This window comes from Bufo gargarizans, chromosome 4 (assembly GCF_014858855.1).
Source record: "Bufo gargarizans isolate SCDJY-AF-19 chromosome 4, ASM1485885v1, whole genome shotgun sequence".
Classification (NCBI taxonomy): domain Eukaryota; kingdom Metazoa; phylum Chordata; class Amphibia; order Anura; family Bufonidae; genus Bufo; species Bufo gargarizans.
This window is the reverse complement of record NC_058083.1, coordinates 158,072,426-158,090,834: the sequence shown is the minus strand read 5'-3', so window position 1 is coordinate 158,090,834 and position 18,409 is coordinate 158,072,426. Positions and strand designations below refer to the sequence as shown.

At 42.2% G+C, this 18,409-nt stretch overlaps 1 protein-coding gene across 4 annotated transcripts in view; it reads left to right on the top strand.

The window, feature by feature from the left end:
• IFT80 (intraflagellar transport 80) overlaps nucleotides 1-18,409 on the top strand; it is a 125,754-nt gene that overhangs the window by 81,294 nt on the left and 26,051 nt on the right. For all 4 annotated transcript variants that reach the window (XM_044292056.1, XM_044292054.1, XM_044292057.1 and 1 more), the window contains 6 exons: nucleotides 578-696; nucleotides 2,936-3,010; nucleotides 4,381-4,544; nucleotides 5,972-6,036; nucleotides 8,244-8,379; nucleotides 16,466-16,613. In XM_044292056.1, coding sequence (XP_044147991.1) covers nucleotides 578-696; nucleotides 2,936-3,010; nucleotides 4,381-4,544; nucleotides 5,972-6,036; nucleotides 8,244-8,379; nucleotides 16,466-16,613 — 707 coding nt within the window. The remainder of the gene's footprint in view (nucleotides 1-577; nucleotides 697-2,935; nucleotides 3,011-4,380; nucleotides 4,545-5,971; nucleotides 6,037-8,243; nucleotides 8,380-16,465; nucleotides 16,614-18,409) is intronic.

The following is an 18,409-nucleotide window of genomic DNA, read 5'->3' as shown; positions in this document are numbered from 1 at the left end:
AGAAAGAGTTAATAAAAGTTAATCAGAAAGTTATGTGTACCCCGTAAAAACTACAACTTGTCCCGTAAAAAAACAAGCCCTCATAAAGCTATATAGACGTAAAAATATAAAGTTATTGCTCTTGGAACGAGACCATGAAAAAAGGAAGAAAAATGCTTGGTCATAAAGGCCCAAACAGGCTTGGTCACTAAGGGGTTAATGAAAGCATTCTTACTTTGTAGCATTTTTCCACACCTGCCTAGCACTGTAAGGTTAAAGCCTAGGCTTATTTATATCTTGTGTATTGCTTACATTTAACATATACACCAGGACAAATATGCATTTAATGAGTGCCAAGCCGTGGCTTCTGTCATCCACGGGGTGCCATTTAAAAAAATATATATATACACACTCATTTAACATATGTTACTTTTTTTTTCAGACTTTTTCTTAGTTTTTACTGAACCCCCCCTTATTCTTTCCCATTGTGTCTTGGGCTCCTGCATCTGTAGCCAACTACCACTTTGCTGCAAACATATTGCAGAATGTTGAATACCCAGAGTCCCTTTGCATCCTCACACTTTGCCTGTATTTTCAGGTTCGCAATGTCATAAATGATGCCATGGATTTGCTGGAATTCCGTGACCGAGTAATTAAGGCATCTTTGAAATATGGATATTTAGTAGTTTCCACCTCTCTCCAGTGTTATGTGTTTAGGTAAGCAAGTTCTCTGTCTGTGAAACATTTCCTTTGATTCATTGCTTTTCAATCTTGTGGGGTATGAAGGTCTTTTAAGCCGACGCGATGCCAGGCTTGTATCCTTTGTTGAAATACTGTCATAGGAAGCAGGTGGTACAGTCGCTAGTAATTCGTTCTGCGTCGCTGAGAAGTTGAAGAATCAAAACATCTGGACACGTTCCAAGAAAAACCTTTCAAGTAATTGTTTTTGTAGCTTTCTGTTTTAAGTGTGGTCACCTAGTCTACAAAGCGAAAGGGTGGCCTCCACCCCATTGTTATTAGTTCATGATCTACGCCTCTACTTAATGGTTGGGGTAACACATTTGTGAACAGCTGCAGGAAAGAAAAGAAAATCGCTTCAGTTTTTTTTTATATAAGATCCTTTTTATATGTCGGCCCTTTATGCTTATGTGCATGGGTTGTAGAAGATGACATCTACTCCACTAAAATGTGTACAATGTCTAGATACAGTCTAGAAAGGAAAGTATGCTATTGGATAATCTGTGAGATAAAGATAAGAAAACGCATGCCCGTTTCTGAAGAATAATCATTTTGTCATACTCAGCATTATGTGGATTAGAGGACTGTGTACAACCCTACTTTTCATGGGTATGATGGAGCAGCGAGGTCTCTCAGGCTGGTCTATAGACTCAGACGGTTAAGAGAGACATCTGCTGGTGTACTCGTGGTAAGGTGAAATCCAGCTGTCACCATGACAGGCCAGTCCCGGAGCATTTATAGTCACTTCTTTGTTCCACAGTGAAGAAGATCACTGCACTGTACGTTCTTCTCAGTCATCTGATCTTCTATTCTGTGCTGTATACCCAATAAACACGCAGCCGTCCGGCGTTTCTGTGGAGGTCAGACCCACTAATTGATGCTGTGCTTTTTTTGAGCAGGAGAGATGTAATAAAAGCCATTTTGAGTTAAAATTCTCTCCCTGACTTGAAATAAAATGTCAAATTTATATTGCACTAAATTATTTGTGACTTGGACAAACATCAGATGGACGAATGAGGTTGGTATATACAATACTTTAAGTTCAGCATCAGCAGCTCAGCCCTAGCTTACCCGTATTCTGTACCCTACTTATTGTCCCCTTAAAGGGAACCTGTCAGTAGATCCATGCTGCCCAAACCCTGGGAACCGTGAAATACTGCAAGGCTACCATGATAAAAAATTGTTGAGGAGATTTATCAAAACGAGTGTAAAGGAAAACTGGGTTAGTTGCTCATAGCACCCAATCAGATCCCACCTTTCATTTTCCAAAAGAGCTTTGAAAAGTGAAAGGTGGAATTTGATTGGTTGCTATGGGCAATGAAGGCAGATTTCCTTTGCACCAGTCTTGATAAATCCCCCACCACCCTTTGTTTTTCTCTGAAACGTCACAACATAGTTTTCAAAAGAGCCTCCAGCCATACTTGGCTCAGCTTGATTGACCAAACAAGGAGTGGCTGGAGCTGCTCTATGGGACACTTCTCTCCACATTCGGCTCTTTTAAAACTGTATTTTGTATGCAGCATTTCAGAGTAAGGGTCCATTCACACGCCCGCAATTTCGTTCCACATTTTGCGCAACGGAATTGCGGACCCATTCATTTCTATGGGGCAGCACGATGTGCTGCCCGAATCCGGAATTGCGGATCCACAATTCCGATCCCCCAAAAAATAGAACATGTCCTATTCTTGTCCGCAGTTGCGGACAAGAAATGGCGTTTTCTATTAAGCGCCGGCGATGTCCGTGTTTTGTGGATCCGCAAAACACACACAGATATGTGAATGGACCCTAAAGTTTAGTTCTTTCTAATGATGGAGCCTGTCTGTAACATGAATCTGCCGACAGGTTCCCTAAAAGTAATTCACATTTTTTTGGGAGGTGAGGAGACAAAAAAATGACAATTTCTGACACTGGGATTTTTCATTTTTACAACGTTCATTGTGCGTGATAGTATTTTGTAAAAAATTTTTATGCAGCGATAACAATTTTGGTTATCTTTTGGTATTTTTTTATGGAGAATGGGAAAAGCTGTTTTTTTTTTTTTTTTGTGCGTCCACCCATTATTACAGAATGAAAATGTATTTCTTGCTGTATGCATATGTGGTAGATCGAAGTATGTTTATACCTCTACATTTCCTTCGTTATTATTTCTGTACATCTTCAACATTTGTTTTGCAAAGTGAAAATACCAATATCTTAACATAGTCCGCTTTTCCCCTAGTACAAAAAATTGGAACACGCCACTCATCTTTGATCTCAAAGAAGGAACCGTGAGCTTGATCCTCCAGTGCGAAAGGTAGAGAATTATCTACATAATTATTTTACCATAATTTGTGCTGTTGCCTAATATATACAGACTTTTTCATTTTGGTACCTACTGTACTCTTTATTAGTATTATTTATATAGCACCATTAACCGCCATAATGCTGTACGTAGCCCAGTATTGGGGTAATGCATTTTAATAATTAGGACAGGCAGTTTAGGATCGATTGGAGAGATGTTCTTCACAAGACCACAATGGAGCCTGTGTTGGTAGTCTAGACAGATATATAAAAGATTAAACTCCTCTTCAGATATCAGTAGTTTGGTGCATAAAGATGGGTGGGTAAAATATAAGGCTGCCAGATAAGACATTCAAGTATATATTAAATTGAATCTGTCAGCAGTTTTACCAAACTATACTACTGACATCACTAGGTAATGGCTCGAGTGAGCAGGAGAAATATGAAGTTTTATTCTAATAGGTTCTGTTCCTGTAAGTGCACTGTGAATTGCTGTCTGCTCCCATGCTTCACAGCTCTATTCCTCTGCTATAAATGACTGTTGGATCATCCAAGCAGGAGACCAGTACGACGGTCACTCAGAGGGGGAAGCAGCTACGAAGCACCTCAATGCAGAGAGCACATCACAGTGAATTCCCACTCTGGGCACTTGCAGGAGAATAATCTGGCAGAATAAAACTTCATATTCTCACTACACCTAATGAAAAAAGCAATGCCTGTCCTGCTCTCTCAAGCCCCTGCCTAGTGATATCAGCAGTATAGTTTGGTCAAAACTGCTGACAGATTCCCTTTAATAATATATTATGTTTTCTGATGGAGACTGAACCAATAATGTGAAGTGAATTGGTACGTCACGATTTATGTGTGTATAAAACACACCTAGTCGCACGTCTGAGCCACACGTCAACATAATCTGTGACGAATGGCTTGAACGCAGCAAGCACTACGTCTGCACCAAGTGTCAGATGCCTGTGCAAGCACGTGGCTTGTGTTATGGCATCAGTTTCCAATCAGTCATATGCTCTGTGTTTTGTAACAAATGAACGACATTCCTTTCTGCATTCCTCCACCCGGCTATTAAGGACTGGATTACTTGCTTTTTTAATGCTGCAAATCATCACGCTAACTGTGCACAGTTTCAGCTGTGTAACCCAGCAATGTTGGATTTATCCAGTTTATTGATCTACGGTGCAGCTAATAAAGTGAAGAAAATCTGGGTCCAGTATAACTACAAGCACAGAGGAGGCTCCGGAGTAGCAGACATCATGGGTTTGGGTGCTCCTGCTCTTGTTCATTGCATTGTTTGCTCCCTTTTGGAGATGTCCAAATTGTTGACTGTAATGAACCTGCTCTTTGGTCACTTCCTTCCTTGGTTTCTTGCAGGCATTTCCTCTTAGTGGATGGTGGCAGTCTGTTTTTATACTCCTATGAAGGTCGTCTCATCAGTTCCCCTAAAGTTTCTGGTATGAGAACAGACATTCTCAACGCACAGACGGTGTCTCTGAGCAATGACACCATCGCTATAAGGGACAAAACAGATGAAAAATGTAAGTCCTAGTTTAAGGTACAGGTTGTATCTATGTCGCACTTCTTTTACAGAAAAAACATCCAGTACCAATCTTGTGACCCTGTAGTTCCAGCCCTATGTTCATTGCCTTAAGTGTATGCAGTCATCTAGTTCTCACTGGTGGTTTGGTAATCATTCGGTTCTTGCTGTAACAGGGATCCTATTTCCATGTACATGTACTGATGTCCTAGCTAGGTTGTGACAGGCTTGTATTTATACACGGCATCCAATCAGAGCTGCAGGGGAGAGAGAAAACAGCAATGAGGAGGCAGGGGGTGTGTCTCAGACTACCATAGACTCCCTATAGGCACTGTAGCTAAACTGTAGTCACACAGCACAGCTCTGCATTATTGGAGCTGAGCAAATAAAGCAGATGAGCAGAATATTAGAGAAAGAAATATCAGGAGAACTTCACCTACCGGTTCCAATATATAACTTTTGAAAGCACAACTGGACAGTCGCTTTAATTTCACCTCCCTAATGCAATCTTTGTTAATTAACAATAGACCCACGAGTGAGGTGAAAGGGGTTGTCTCATCTCAGAATTTGGGGGCATATCACTAGGATATGCCTCCAGTGACTGATAGGTGCAGGTCCTCCATTCATTTCTGTGGAAGTGCTGAAAATAGCCGAGCAGCACGATTGGCTGTTTTCGTAAGTCCCATTGAAATAAATGGGAAGCGCACTGCGCAAGTGTGGCCACCACTCAATTCACTCCTATGGGACTGACTGAAAGAGCCAACCCAGCGCTCTGCTATTTTCGATGCTCCCTTAGGAATGAATGGAGAGCGTTTGCACGGTGCACCCTCCGGGACTTAGCTGGCTCCATTCTGAGTATAGGTGCAGGTCCCAGAAGTAGGACCTGCACCTATCAGACATTGCACCCCCAATGTCTGAGATGGGAATGCCTATTTAAATTTACTTGCCTGCCTTACCAATCATACATTCTCCGATTTACTAATACGGTCTAAAGATAAGACAATGTAAACTTTGAACAGACTATTGCTGTGTCTAGTCTAAGTTTAACCCCCCCCCCCCCCCTCTTATTTATTGGCTTAGTTTTACCCCAAAAAAATTAAAGAAAATTCCTTTGACACATGGTACAAAGGAATGGGAAGCCATGCCACTTCCAGATAAACCACAGTTAGAAAAGAAAGTGTCTAAAACACTTGATGAATGGAGTGCAAAGCATGGGCACCAAAATAACTGGCCCATTTTCAATAGCAAATCTGCCCCATTATGAAAAACCTCATTGCACACAGCGAACAGTAAATGATGGCACATCATACATATTTTTTTTTTGCATAAAAAAAACATAATGAAAGCTGCGCTGTGATTGGTTGCTATGGGCCACAAACACATTTTTTCATTTAGACTGTTTTATAATCTTTTTCCTTTATTTTTTAGTGATCTACCTGTTTGATGCTTTATCGGGAAAGCCTCTGGGAGACGGGAAGCCTCTTGCTCATAAGGTGAAGTAGTCTGTTTTCATATGCTCTTCATGTCGTCCTTCACTTAGTAAGGAGAAAAAGAAATAAAACCAGACCCGGTTTGCAGACATGGGGGTTAACTACTGTATAACTAGCGCTTTGTCTCCCGCATGGATTTTTTCCAGCTGGACCACACACAGTTGTGAATTAAATTCCTTGGACAGGGAGCAATATGATGCTGCCACATGTCTTCTCTGTGCCGAGTTTGGATTTTCCGTGGCTACTTAAGGGACAAAGGCGTGAGATGTCATCAAAAGAGCGAGGGAGCTCAAATCAAATTCATAGTTTTCTTACCAAGCCCAAGACAGCAATACCCATGGATAAGAAGCATTTTATGTCACTGTACAGATTACATTTGTTTCATTCCATTGCCAAAGGCACCATTCAAACCCCAGTTGTAATTGAAAACGTAGACTGTGCTTTGCTTTTATGATTTGTGTGAATATCAAAGATGATGTATTAGTTAGAATTTATCTTCAAAATGCGATTTCTACAGCAGTTGGTGCCGATATGTGTGGTCCCAGCTAGATTGTTATCAATGTGTGATGTTGGGGGGGCCACCCCCCTGGACCCCTGACTACCAGCATGAAAGAACAGCAGCACTTGCTGGAGAGAACCCTTCATTCTCCATCACTCATTTATTCTGGTGATTTGAAGGGTAGGCCATTATTCGGCTGGAAAGCCCATTTCATGGAAAACTGCTAGATTGTAGATGCCTTTTGGTCCAGCTTATCTCTGGGAAGCAATTTCCAATCAGGGGGCTGGGAAATAGCATGCCCAATCTGCGTCCTTCTAGCTGTTGCAAAACTACAACTGCCAGCATGCCTGCACAGCCTACAGCTATTTGGGCATGCTGGGAATTGTAGTTTTGTAACAGCTGGAGGGCCACAGGTTAAGCAATCTCTGCCATATAATGCTCCTCTCTGCATGAACCCCACAGGCCAACATAGTTGTGGCATCAAATGATACATGGCCTTGCGCCCAGGTGCATTCATTTTAGATGCATTCATTTATAAAAAGAGGAAAAGCCCATAAGAAGTTAGGGATACCTCTTCTGGCCATGTAATGGGTGACATTGCACCCGTCAGTGTCAGAGTGATAATTACTGCCTGACGAGCAGTATATGTGGTGGGTAATGAGGTGAGTTTACACGCTTTGGCCACCCACCTACGGCAGCTAGTGGCCACACATTTTTGTAGGTAAGACCTTAGTTTTACCCACAAATTCATGTGACCATTGGTCGCTGCAGGTGGGCAGAGTTGTGTCGTGTGGTCAAGTGAAAGACCTTCTTTAAAGGGAATCTGTCAGCACATATTCAGTATTAAACAAAGAGCATTGTCAGATTCCTTCTTTTCTGCTGATTCAAACGTTTGTCCCCAACCCAGATCTGTGGCTCCGTTGCAGAGAAATCTCATCTGTTTTGATATGCAAGTAAACTCTTTGGTGCAACAAGGGCGGCATCATCGCTCCACAGTACAGATAACTTCAGATCTGTCAAGAACCTAGGCTGTACTGAAGTTTTGAAGAAATGGCTCACAAGAACACAGGACCAGGTGACATTACGTTGCGAGCCTGGCCCTGTCACTCACAGCTGGGGGAGGGGGACAGTGCTATCCATGATACAGGGCAGAGCTTTGCCCTCTTTGCACCAAAAAGCTTATTTGCATATCAGAATAGACATGGTTACTCTGCAACGGATGCACAGATCTGGATAGGGCAGAAACGTTTGAGTTGGTATAACAGAAAGAATCCGACTGTGCTCTTTGTTTAAGGGTCCATTCACACATCCGTATGTGTTTTGCTGATCCGCAAAACATGAACACTGGCAATGTGCGTACCGCATTTTGCGGACTGCACATCGCCGACACTATAATAGAAAATGCCTAATCTTGTCCGCAAGAATAGGACATGTTCTGTTTTTGGGGGGAACGGAATTGCGGACCCGGAAATGCGGATCCAGACAGCACATAGTGTGGCCCCATAGAAATGAATGGGTCCGCAATTCCATTCTGCAAAATGCGGAACAGAATTGCGGACGTGTTAATGGACCCAAATATTGAGGTATGTGCTCACAGATTCCCTTGAAAATTAGATTTCCACCCATGCACAGGTAATACGTGGACGCCTAAATAAAATGGTAGGAGAATTTTGAGAGGAGTTACATTTTTACAATCGCTTTCCATTTTCAGATTGAAGTAGTAGAGATTGCTCTGGATCAAGGAGGACCAGCAAATGAAAGAAAAATTGCATTTGTTGATAAAAACCGAGATCTCTACATCAGTACAGTTAGGAGGCTTGGAAAAGAACAGAGAGCGGTCAAAATTGGTAAGATGGATTACGTCAGTTGTTTATCCTAAAACTGTACCGTGACATCCATAAGGAATTTGCTGGTTACTTGGGAGAACTGGGCTTTATTTCAGAGTAAAGCTGGTAAAAAAATAAAATAATGACTGTGCCTTCACCTTTTTTTTTTTTTTTTTTTTTTTTTTTTTTTACCAAAAGCCTAACTAAGCAATATTCACCTTTAGCGATTACCCCACAATCCTGTGCTGCCCCTTCTTGGGCCCCTACCCCCCATCTCTGTTTTCTGGCGTTTCAACATGGACAGTGATTGGCTGCATCAGTCAGATGTCAGTGGAAGAAAATCGGGGAAGAGGAGTACAACCAGCGCAGCGCTGCCCTCACCTTCCCATGCCTCTCACATGCTAATAACCACTTCCATAATGGAAGTGGTCATTAGCATTCAGACTATAAGACGCACTGCCACTTCCCCATTTTTTGGGGGGGGAAAGTGCGTCATATAGTGCAAAGAATACGGTAATGCATTTACAAAGTTAGGGGCCTTTTACATGGGCTGATGATCAGGACATTTATCTAGAAGAAGCATTCCTAAGAACACTCCCAATAATTGCCCTATTTAAAGGTGCCACCACCAATCACCCTATGAACTAGCAAATGCTCTTTCATTGGATGAAGACATCATTGATACTAACATCTAAATTATCATTTCTAGGAAGCAGATCGTGCTGTGTAAACTTATGCTACCCAGAAGCAATGATTCTCTAGGGGACGGGCAACGTCGGCCCGTGTAAAGGGACCATAACTCAACTGATGCAGACTTACAGCTTGCATTCAGTTGCATCAGCAATTTTGCTGCTTGATACACCCTTAGCAACTTTAAAGGGGCTGAAAATATTTTAAAATTGGTGTAAAACAACAAAATAAGGGATCCTTACCATACCATTTATTTTCTGGCTCCTGTCCTGACATTTATTGGACCCTCTTGACATGCAGGAATTGGCCACTTAATTGGCCAATCATTGACCACCTCAGCTGAGCAGACATTTCCTGTGTGTCCAGACTGGACTAGGAAGTGGAAAGCCATGGAGACCACCTTTTCCTTGTGGACTGCCTGTAAACTATCATATGTTTGTGCATGCATGCGACATCAACCATAAAGAAATTAAACTAGCAAGGAATGCTGGCAGATGTCAACTCTGAAGCCTGCAGAACTCTTAATGCAGACTGTAATAAGATTAATGCAGCGTAAATTGCTATGCCTAAAACGGTGTGCAAATGTGACCCTACTGTATGCTCGCGCAAATCACGTTTGTGTTACCTAATAAGGACAAAGGGGAATTCTGGGGTAAGTAATCCACTGGGCATTATATAGCCTGTTCCCCAGGCTGATATATTTTACCTACCTTGCTATCGTTGAGCGGGAGAGAGATTGGTGTTGCTGATGTTTTAGCTCACAGAAAACTTTCTAGACTGGATATAGTTATATCCTCCTCTTAGATGTGAGAAGTATTAGATGTGCTTGGATTCCAGCCTCTGGATGTACACGTGAGTGAGTAAAAAATACTGAAAGAGGACCTGCCACCTCTCCTGACATGTGAGTTTTAGTAACTACTTGTATTCCCCATGTAATAACCATCCTGGAGCATCTATCCTTATGACTGTATGTTGTGCCATTCCTCTGTTATTCCTGCTAGAAGTTTACAAATAGATTGCCAGCAGTTTGCAGTACAGGTACTGCTGGGTCTTACCAGTAGTGGGCATATCTGACTGTCCAATCAGTGCTGCTGATGTCAGACTGTGCAAGGACACACCCCCAACTGGTAACACCCACTTGTAACTTTACTGCAAGCTGCTGACAATTCATGCATAACGTCTAGTAGAAATAACACAGGAATGGCACAACATAAAGTCCTAAGAATACTTCAGAATGTTTATTACATGAGGAATGCAGGTAGTTACTAAACAGACATGTCAGGAGTGGTGAAAGGTCCTGTTTAAATATAATACTGCAAACGAGCGCTCAGAAAATACTGACGTACAGAAACAGTGCATAGACATTTGTACACATACAGGCTGACACATGTAGTTCAGCCACCGCATATACACACTACATTCACCTATTCCCATATGAGCACACTTACACATAGTACATGATTATTAGATACATGCCCACACATTAATAATAATAAAATGTATTTTTATAGTGCCACAATATTCCACAGCGCTTTACAAGTTCATAAGGTTCATATACAAAACAAAAATAACTGGATAATATGCAACTGAAACACTAGGAGTCAGGGCCCTGCTCGCAAGAGCTTACAATCTGAGAAATTGGGGGTGACACATAAGGTAGTTGATTGTGATAAGTAGGATTTGAGCCATTATTGAACTGACAGGAGTGGTGCCGGCCAATCTGCTTCGGGTTTGGGACTACTAGAGGATCGAGTTCAGGCCAGAGGAGTTGGTGGGGGGAGGTTTAGTCTGGGAATAGTCAGTTTAGGTAGCTTGATAAGCCTGCCTGAAAAGATGTGTTTTTAAGGCACGTTTTGAAGGTGGAGAAGTTGTGGATTGACCTAGTATTCCGGGGCAGAGTATTCCAGAGAGTAGGTGCAGCTCGAGTAAAGTCTTGAAGACGGGAGTGAGAGGTACGAATTATGGAGGTTATTATTCTTAGGTCGCTAACAGAACGGAGAGCACGAGTAGGGTGGTAGATGGAGATGAGGGAGGAGATATATGGAGGTGCAGCATTGTGGAGAGCTTTGTGGGTGAGAAGTTTGAACTGTATTCTGGGCATGGATGGGCAACCAGTGAAGTGACTGGCACAGGATAATAGCATCAGTGTAGCAGTTGGATGGATAGATGAGCCTGGCTGCAGCATTTAGAACAGACTGAAGGGGGGAGAGTTTAGTGAGAGGGAGACCGATTAGTAATGCGTTGCAGTAGTCAAGATGAGAATAAATCAAAGCAACAACAAGAGTTTTTGCAGTTTCCACCGTAAGAAAAGGGCGGATTCTGCCAATATTCTTGAGGTGCAGACGACAAGAGCGTGTAAGTGATTGAATATGGGGAACAAAGGAGAGATCGGAGTCAAATGTGGCCCCAAGACAGCGGGCATGTTGCACAGGAGTTATGATAGTGCTGCAGACCGAAATTGAAATATCAAGTTTAGGTGAGTTAGTAGATGGGGGGGAAAGACAAGAGGTTCAGTTTTAGATACAGAGAGGACATGACGTTAGAGACAGCTGCCAGACAATTACTGGTGTTTTGGAGTAAAGCAGGGGTAATGTCAGGGGACGAAGTGTATAGTTGGGTGTCATCAGCATAGAGATGGTATCAAAAGCCAAATGTACTAATAGTCTGTCCGATGGGGGCTATATAGAGGGAGAAGAGTAGAGGACCTAGTACTGAGCCCTGAGGTACTCCAACATCAAGAGGAAGAGGAGATGAAGAAGAGCCAGCGAATGATGCACTAAAGGAGCGGCCAGAGAGATAGGATACATATTAGGTATCGACCGGCTCTATAAACATATCACATGACCTAACCCCTCAGATGAACACCATAAAAAATAAAAACTGTGCTAAATAAACAATTTTTTGTCACCTTATATCACTAAAAGTACAACATCAAGCGATCAAAAAAGGTGTATGCCCACCAAAATAGTACCAATCTAACCGTCCCCTCATCCTGCAAAAAATTAGACCCTACGTAAGATAATTGCCAAAAAACTGAAAAACTATGGCTCTCAAACTATGGAGACACTAAAACATGATTTTATTTTTGTTTCAAAAATATTATTGTGTTAAACTTACATAAATAAAAAAAAGTATACATATTAGGTATCGCTGCGTCCATAATAACCTGCTCTATAAAAATATCACATGACCTAACCCCTCAGGTGAGAAAAGGGGGTTAGTCAGCACCTCCCAATGCGCAGGTGCACGCTGCCATGGAAAAAATCTAGAGAAAAAAAGACAATGCAACAGCACCCTGCTAACAAGAAAAAGTACAATAATGCCATAGTTACAAAAAATATTATAGTACTAATGCTACGCTTATTTATAAAGTGAGATGCTTGGCAAATGCATTTTGTACAAAACCATCTGAGCCCGTCTGCCGAACGCCAAGGCGATCTCTGTAAGACTGGTCCTAACACTAAATATTACATGTTATGCGCCATAATGGCCGCCATAAAGTTCATTTTTTCATGTTGACACCTGCATCCCTTGTAAGTAATGGAGGCCTATTTTGACACCAAAAATGGTAAAGGCAGAGCGGACCCAGCATGCATGTGGATCCAACACTTCCTGAACTGTATGGCGGCCATTATGGCGCATAACAGGTAATATTTAGTGTTAGGACCCGTTTACAGAGATCGCCCGTTTACAGAGATCGCCTCGTCGACAGACGGGCTCAGATGGTTTTGTACAAAATGCATTTGCCAAGCTTCTCACTTTATAAAAAAGCGTAGCATTAGCACTATAATATTTTTTGTGACTATGTCTTTTTTTTTTCTCTAACCCCTCAGGTGAATACCGTAAAAAAAAAAAAAAAAAAAAAAAAAAAAACGGTGTAAAAAAAAGCTATTTTTTTGTCACCTTACATCACAAAAAGTTTAATAGCAAGCGATCAAAAAGCCATACACACCCCAAAATAGTGCCAATAAAACCGTCATCTCATCCCGCAAAAGTCATACCCTACCCGAAGATAATCGCCCAAAAACTGAAAAAAAAAACTATGGCTCTCAAACTATGGAGACACTAAAACATGATTTTTTATTTTTTTTTGTTTAAAAAATGAAATCATTGTGTAAAACTTACATAAATAAAAAAAAGTATACATCACAAAAAGTGTAATAGCAAGCGATCAAAAAGTCATACGCACCCCGAACAAACCATCTCATCCCGAAAAAAATGAGCCGCTACACAAGACAGTCGCCCAAAAAATAAATAAAACTATGACTTTCAGAATGTGGAGACGGTAAAGAATCATTAAAAAAAAAATGCTTTTTTATGTAAAACCGAAACAAACAACTAGGGCTGCAGCTAACGATTATTTGAATAATCGATTAGTTGCCGATTAATTTCTACGATTAATCGATTAATCGGGAAAAACTACAAAATTACAAAACAGAGAGGTTTATATGATCTTACTTGAAAAATTATGTTCAAAGGCCATATTAAAACAAATTGTGGACGACACTATTATGGGGGATCTGTGGACGACACTATTATGGGGGATCTGTGGACGACACTTATGGGGGATCTGTGGACGACACTTATGGGGGATCTGTGGACGACACTTATGGGGGATCTGTGGACGACACTTATGGGGGATCTGTGGACGACACTTATGGGGGATCTGTGGACGACACTTATGGGGGATCTGTGGACGACACTATTATGGGGGATCTGTGGACGACACTTATGGGGGATCTGTGGACGACACTTATGGGGGATCTGTGGACGACACTTATGGGGGATCTGTGGACGACACTTATGGGGGAACTGTGGACGACACTATTATGGGGGAACTGTGGACGACACTATTATGGGGGATCTGTGGACGACACTTTTATGGGGGATCTGTGGACGACACTTATGGGGGATCTGTGGACGACACTTATGGGGGATCTGTGGACGACACTTATGGGGGATCTGTGGACGACACTTATGGGGGATCTGTGGACGACACTTATGGGGGATCTGTGGACGACACTTATGGGGGATCTGTGGACGACACTTATGGGGGATCTGTGGACGACACTTATGGGGGATCTGTGGACGACACTTATGGGGGATCTGTGGACGACACTTATGGGGGATCTGTGGACGACACTTATGGGGGATCTGTGGACGACACTTATGGGGGATCTGTGGACGACACTTATGGGGGATCTGTGGACGACACTTATGGGGGATCTGTGGACGACACTTATGGGGGATCTGTGGACGACACTTATGGGGGATCTGTGGACGACACTTATGGGGGATCTGTGGACGACACTATTATGGGGGATCTGTGGACGGCGCAGTTATGGAGAGGGGGATCTGTGGACGGCGCAGTTATGGAGAGGGGGATATGTGCACTGTTATGGGCATAACAGTGCACAGATCCCTTTCCTCATAACAGTGCACAGATCCCCCTTCCCATAGCGGTGCCATACACAGACCCCCCCCCCCCTCCCCATAGCAGTGCTATACACAGACCCCCCTCCCCATAGCAGTGCCATAGACAGATCCTCCCCCCTCCCCATAGCAGTGCTATACACAGACCCCCCTCCCCATAGCAGTGCCATAGACAGATTCTCCCCCCTCCCCATAACAGCCCCGGCCCCGATGCTTATAAGTCGGACTAATCACTGCATCTTTATTTTACCTTTTTACAATGACGCTCCTGTAACAGCCAGGCAGAGCGGACGGCGGCGTAACGTCACTCAATCACGTGACGCACCTGCTCCGCCCACTTCATGAATGAAGGAGGCGGAGCAGGCGTGTCACGTGAGTGAGTGACGTTACGCCGCCGTCCGCTCTGCCTGGCTGTTACAGGAGCGTCATTGTAAAAAGGTAAAATAAAGATGCACCGCCCGCCCGCCCGCATAGCAACGAATCGGCGATTATTCGATAACTGGATTCGTCGACAACGAATCCAGTTATCGAATATAATCGATTACATCGATTAATCGTTGCAGCCCTACAAACAACCCAAAAAGTTGTCATATTTGGTATTGTCACGTCTGTGACAACCTGCTCTATAAAAATACCACATGATCTAACCTGTGAGATGAATTTTGTAAATAACAAAAAATAAAAGCGGTGCCAAAAAGCGGTGCTATTTCTTGTTACCTTGCCTCATAAAAAGTGTAGTAAAGAGCAACCAAAAATCATATGTACCCTAAACTAGTACCAACAATACTGCCACCCTATCCCGTAGATTCTAAAATGGGGTCACTTTTTTGGAGTTTCTACTCTGGGGGTGCATCAGGGGGGCTTCAAATGGGACATGGTGTCAAAAAACCAGTCCAGCAAAATCTGCCTTCCAAAAACCGTATGACATTCCTTTCCTTCTGCGTCCTGCCGTGTACCCGTACAGCAGCTTACGACCACATAATGGGGTGTTTCTGTAAACTACAGAATCAGGGCCATAAATATAGAGTTTTGTTTGGCTGTTAACCCTTGCTTTGTAACTGGAAAAAATGTAAAATGGAAAATCTGCCAAAAAAGTGAAATTTTGAAATTTTATCTCTATTTTCCAAAAATTCTTGTGGAACACCTAAAGGGTTAACAAAGTTTGTAAAATCGGTTTTGAGTACCTTGAGGGGTTTAGTTTGTAAAATGGGGTTATTTTTGGGTGGTTTTTATGATGTAAGCCTCACAAATTGACTTCAGACCTGAACAGGTCCTGTAAAAGTGGGTTTTAGAAATTTTCAGAAAAATTTCAAGATTTGCTTCTAAACTTCTAAGCCTTGTAACGTCCCCAAAAAATAAAATGTCATTCTCAAAATGATCCAAACATGAAGTAGACATATGGGGAATGTAAATTAATAACTATTTTTGGAGGTATTACTATGTATTATAGAAGTAGAGAAATTGAAACTGGGAAATTTGCTAATTTTTAAAATTTTTGGTAAATTTGGTATTTTTTTTTAATAAATAAAAATGCATTTTTTTTTTTTACTTCATTTTACCAGTGTCATGAAGTACAATATGTGACGAAAAAACAATTTCAGAATGGCCTGGATAAGTCAAAGCGTTTTAAAGTTATTCACACATAAAGCAACACTGGTCAGATTTGCAAAAATGGCCTGGTCCTTAAGGTGAAAATGAGCCGCCCCCTTAAGGGGTTAAGAGGCGGAAAATAAGACATCATATCAAATTCTCAGATCAGACCCCCATAAATATCAGGACATTAGATCAGGCCTTTATGTCAGACCTCAGATCATCCCTCCTTGTCAGACCCTCATCAGTCCTCGGATCAGCCCACCTTGTCAGACCCCCATCACACCTCAACCCTTTGCTTCCTATGTGGATGGGCAATTATTTTCTCACGAATATGTAACACAGAGTATCGGAGCGGTGTATGATTCTAAATGTGTTGTCTCTTTGTTTGCAGGCAGTATGGTGCACACTTTGGCCTGGTGTGACTTATCTAATATATTGTGTGGTATTCAGGACAGTCGTTTCACAGTCTGGTACTATCCAAATGTAGCCTATGTAGATAAAGAACTGCTGCTGAAGACTATTACCGAGAAAGATGGAAGGTATGTTTGCCTCTCAATGCTATCAAACTGCAGAAATCCTGGTAAAGTCATATACCATAAAATTTTCGATGACACAATCTGGCACAATAGAAAACGGATCGGTCATCCACTGAATTTAAATGGAGTTCAAGATGGATCAGTCTTGGCTATATTAACGATAATACAAAACGGATCCGTTCTGAACGGGTGCAGACGGTTGTATTATCTGAACGGATCCATTCATGTATTATCCATGACGGATCCACACCAAACGCGAGTGTGAAAGTAGCCTTATTGTATAGAAACGCTGCATTCATCTGGAATACCTACAAAACAGGAATTCCTAGTATTATTCTACCTTTGCGTTTAGCTTTATGGTCATATGTTACTATAATGTGTCACAGAAGTCTGAGCTGCTTTATATCACCTACATGTAAGCCAGTGTCCATTGCAAGCAAAGTAAGCATATCTGTTGATATTTTACTGAGAAACCACAAACCCTGGTTCCGTAAGGAAGTGATACGACACATGGAAAACTTTTTAACGTGACAAGAAAAAAAATAATCCATGAACTGGGAAAGGAACAGAACACTTACACAGTGCCCTTCTTTTCTCGGGCTCCACTATTGCCACCCAAGATGGCCGCACCACATCGGTAGTCCAAGACACTTCCTACTTCTCCTGCCCTGCTTTTGGATTGGCCAGCACTTTTTTATGTGAGTAGCACTGGCCAATCCAAGGGCAGCAGGAAATGTCTTGGACCACCAAACACACAGTAGGTAACGGGCCGTACGAGAAGCGGTGCAGTCATTCTTGGCAGAAGAGGAGCCTGGGAATTTGCAGGTCTGAAGCTAAAAAGATGAAAAGAAGGGCACCAGGTAAGTGTTCTGTTTGTACAGTTAATGTTTTTTTTTTTTTTTTTGTTTCTTGAATCGAAGGGTCACTTTAAATTACAGTAATTGCTGATGAACCTGTAAATTGGTCAGTTCTTACGGACTTGCTTCCATGCTACTAAATGTTATAGTTCATACAATGCGTTTTTTTCGACAGCTATGTTCCCCCGTCTTCCCCATAAATGTGAACATTCAGTCCATTGAATTTGTATGTTCTCTATATAGGGTAATGGTGACAAGTGGCTGCAGGACACCTCTGCCTCCACTTATCTTCTGGAAAATTAGGGATTACATGTATTATATCAGTCTGGCCCTATTATAAAAAAAAGTGGGGTCTATTGGTAGCCGCCATTGTTCATGGTTTTTGTTTGACACAAACCACGGCGCAGATGTGAACAGAGCTTTATGTGTATGTCTTGCGTTAATGTCAATATGTCATTAGCGACCTCCCTGTCCAACTGTGTATAGACAGATAGCTGGGAGTCATCTGATTAAAATGCAGTTTTCCCCTTGTTGATCTGAGGCAGCGTTCCCGAGTTATGATATTGTTTCTTAATATGCAAATTAGGCCTTTGGTGCAATGAAGGAGTCACCATTGCTCTTGTTGCACCCATACTCCACTCCTTTCTGTGGTCACCCCCTCTCTGTGGTCAGCAACATAGCGAGGGAGGGGCTGGCCACAGAAATGGATGGGGCTTGGGTGCAATAAGAGCAATGGTGATGCCCTATTTGCACTAAAGGACTAATTTGCATATTTTCTTTTTTTTTAAGTGTCATATCTCAAGAACGGAGCCTCAGATCAACAAAACGGCATGTTAATCCGGTAAACCACAGCTATGTGTCTATGCAGACATTTGGATAGGGAGGTCGCTGGTGACAGATTCCCTTTATAGTGTTTGTTCAGAAGGTGATCATTCCCTTGTA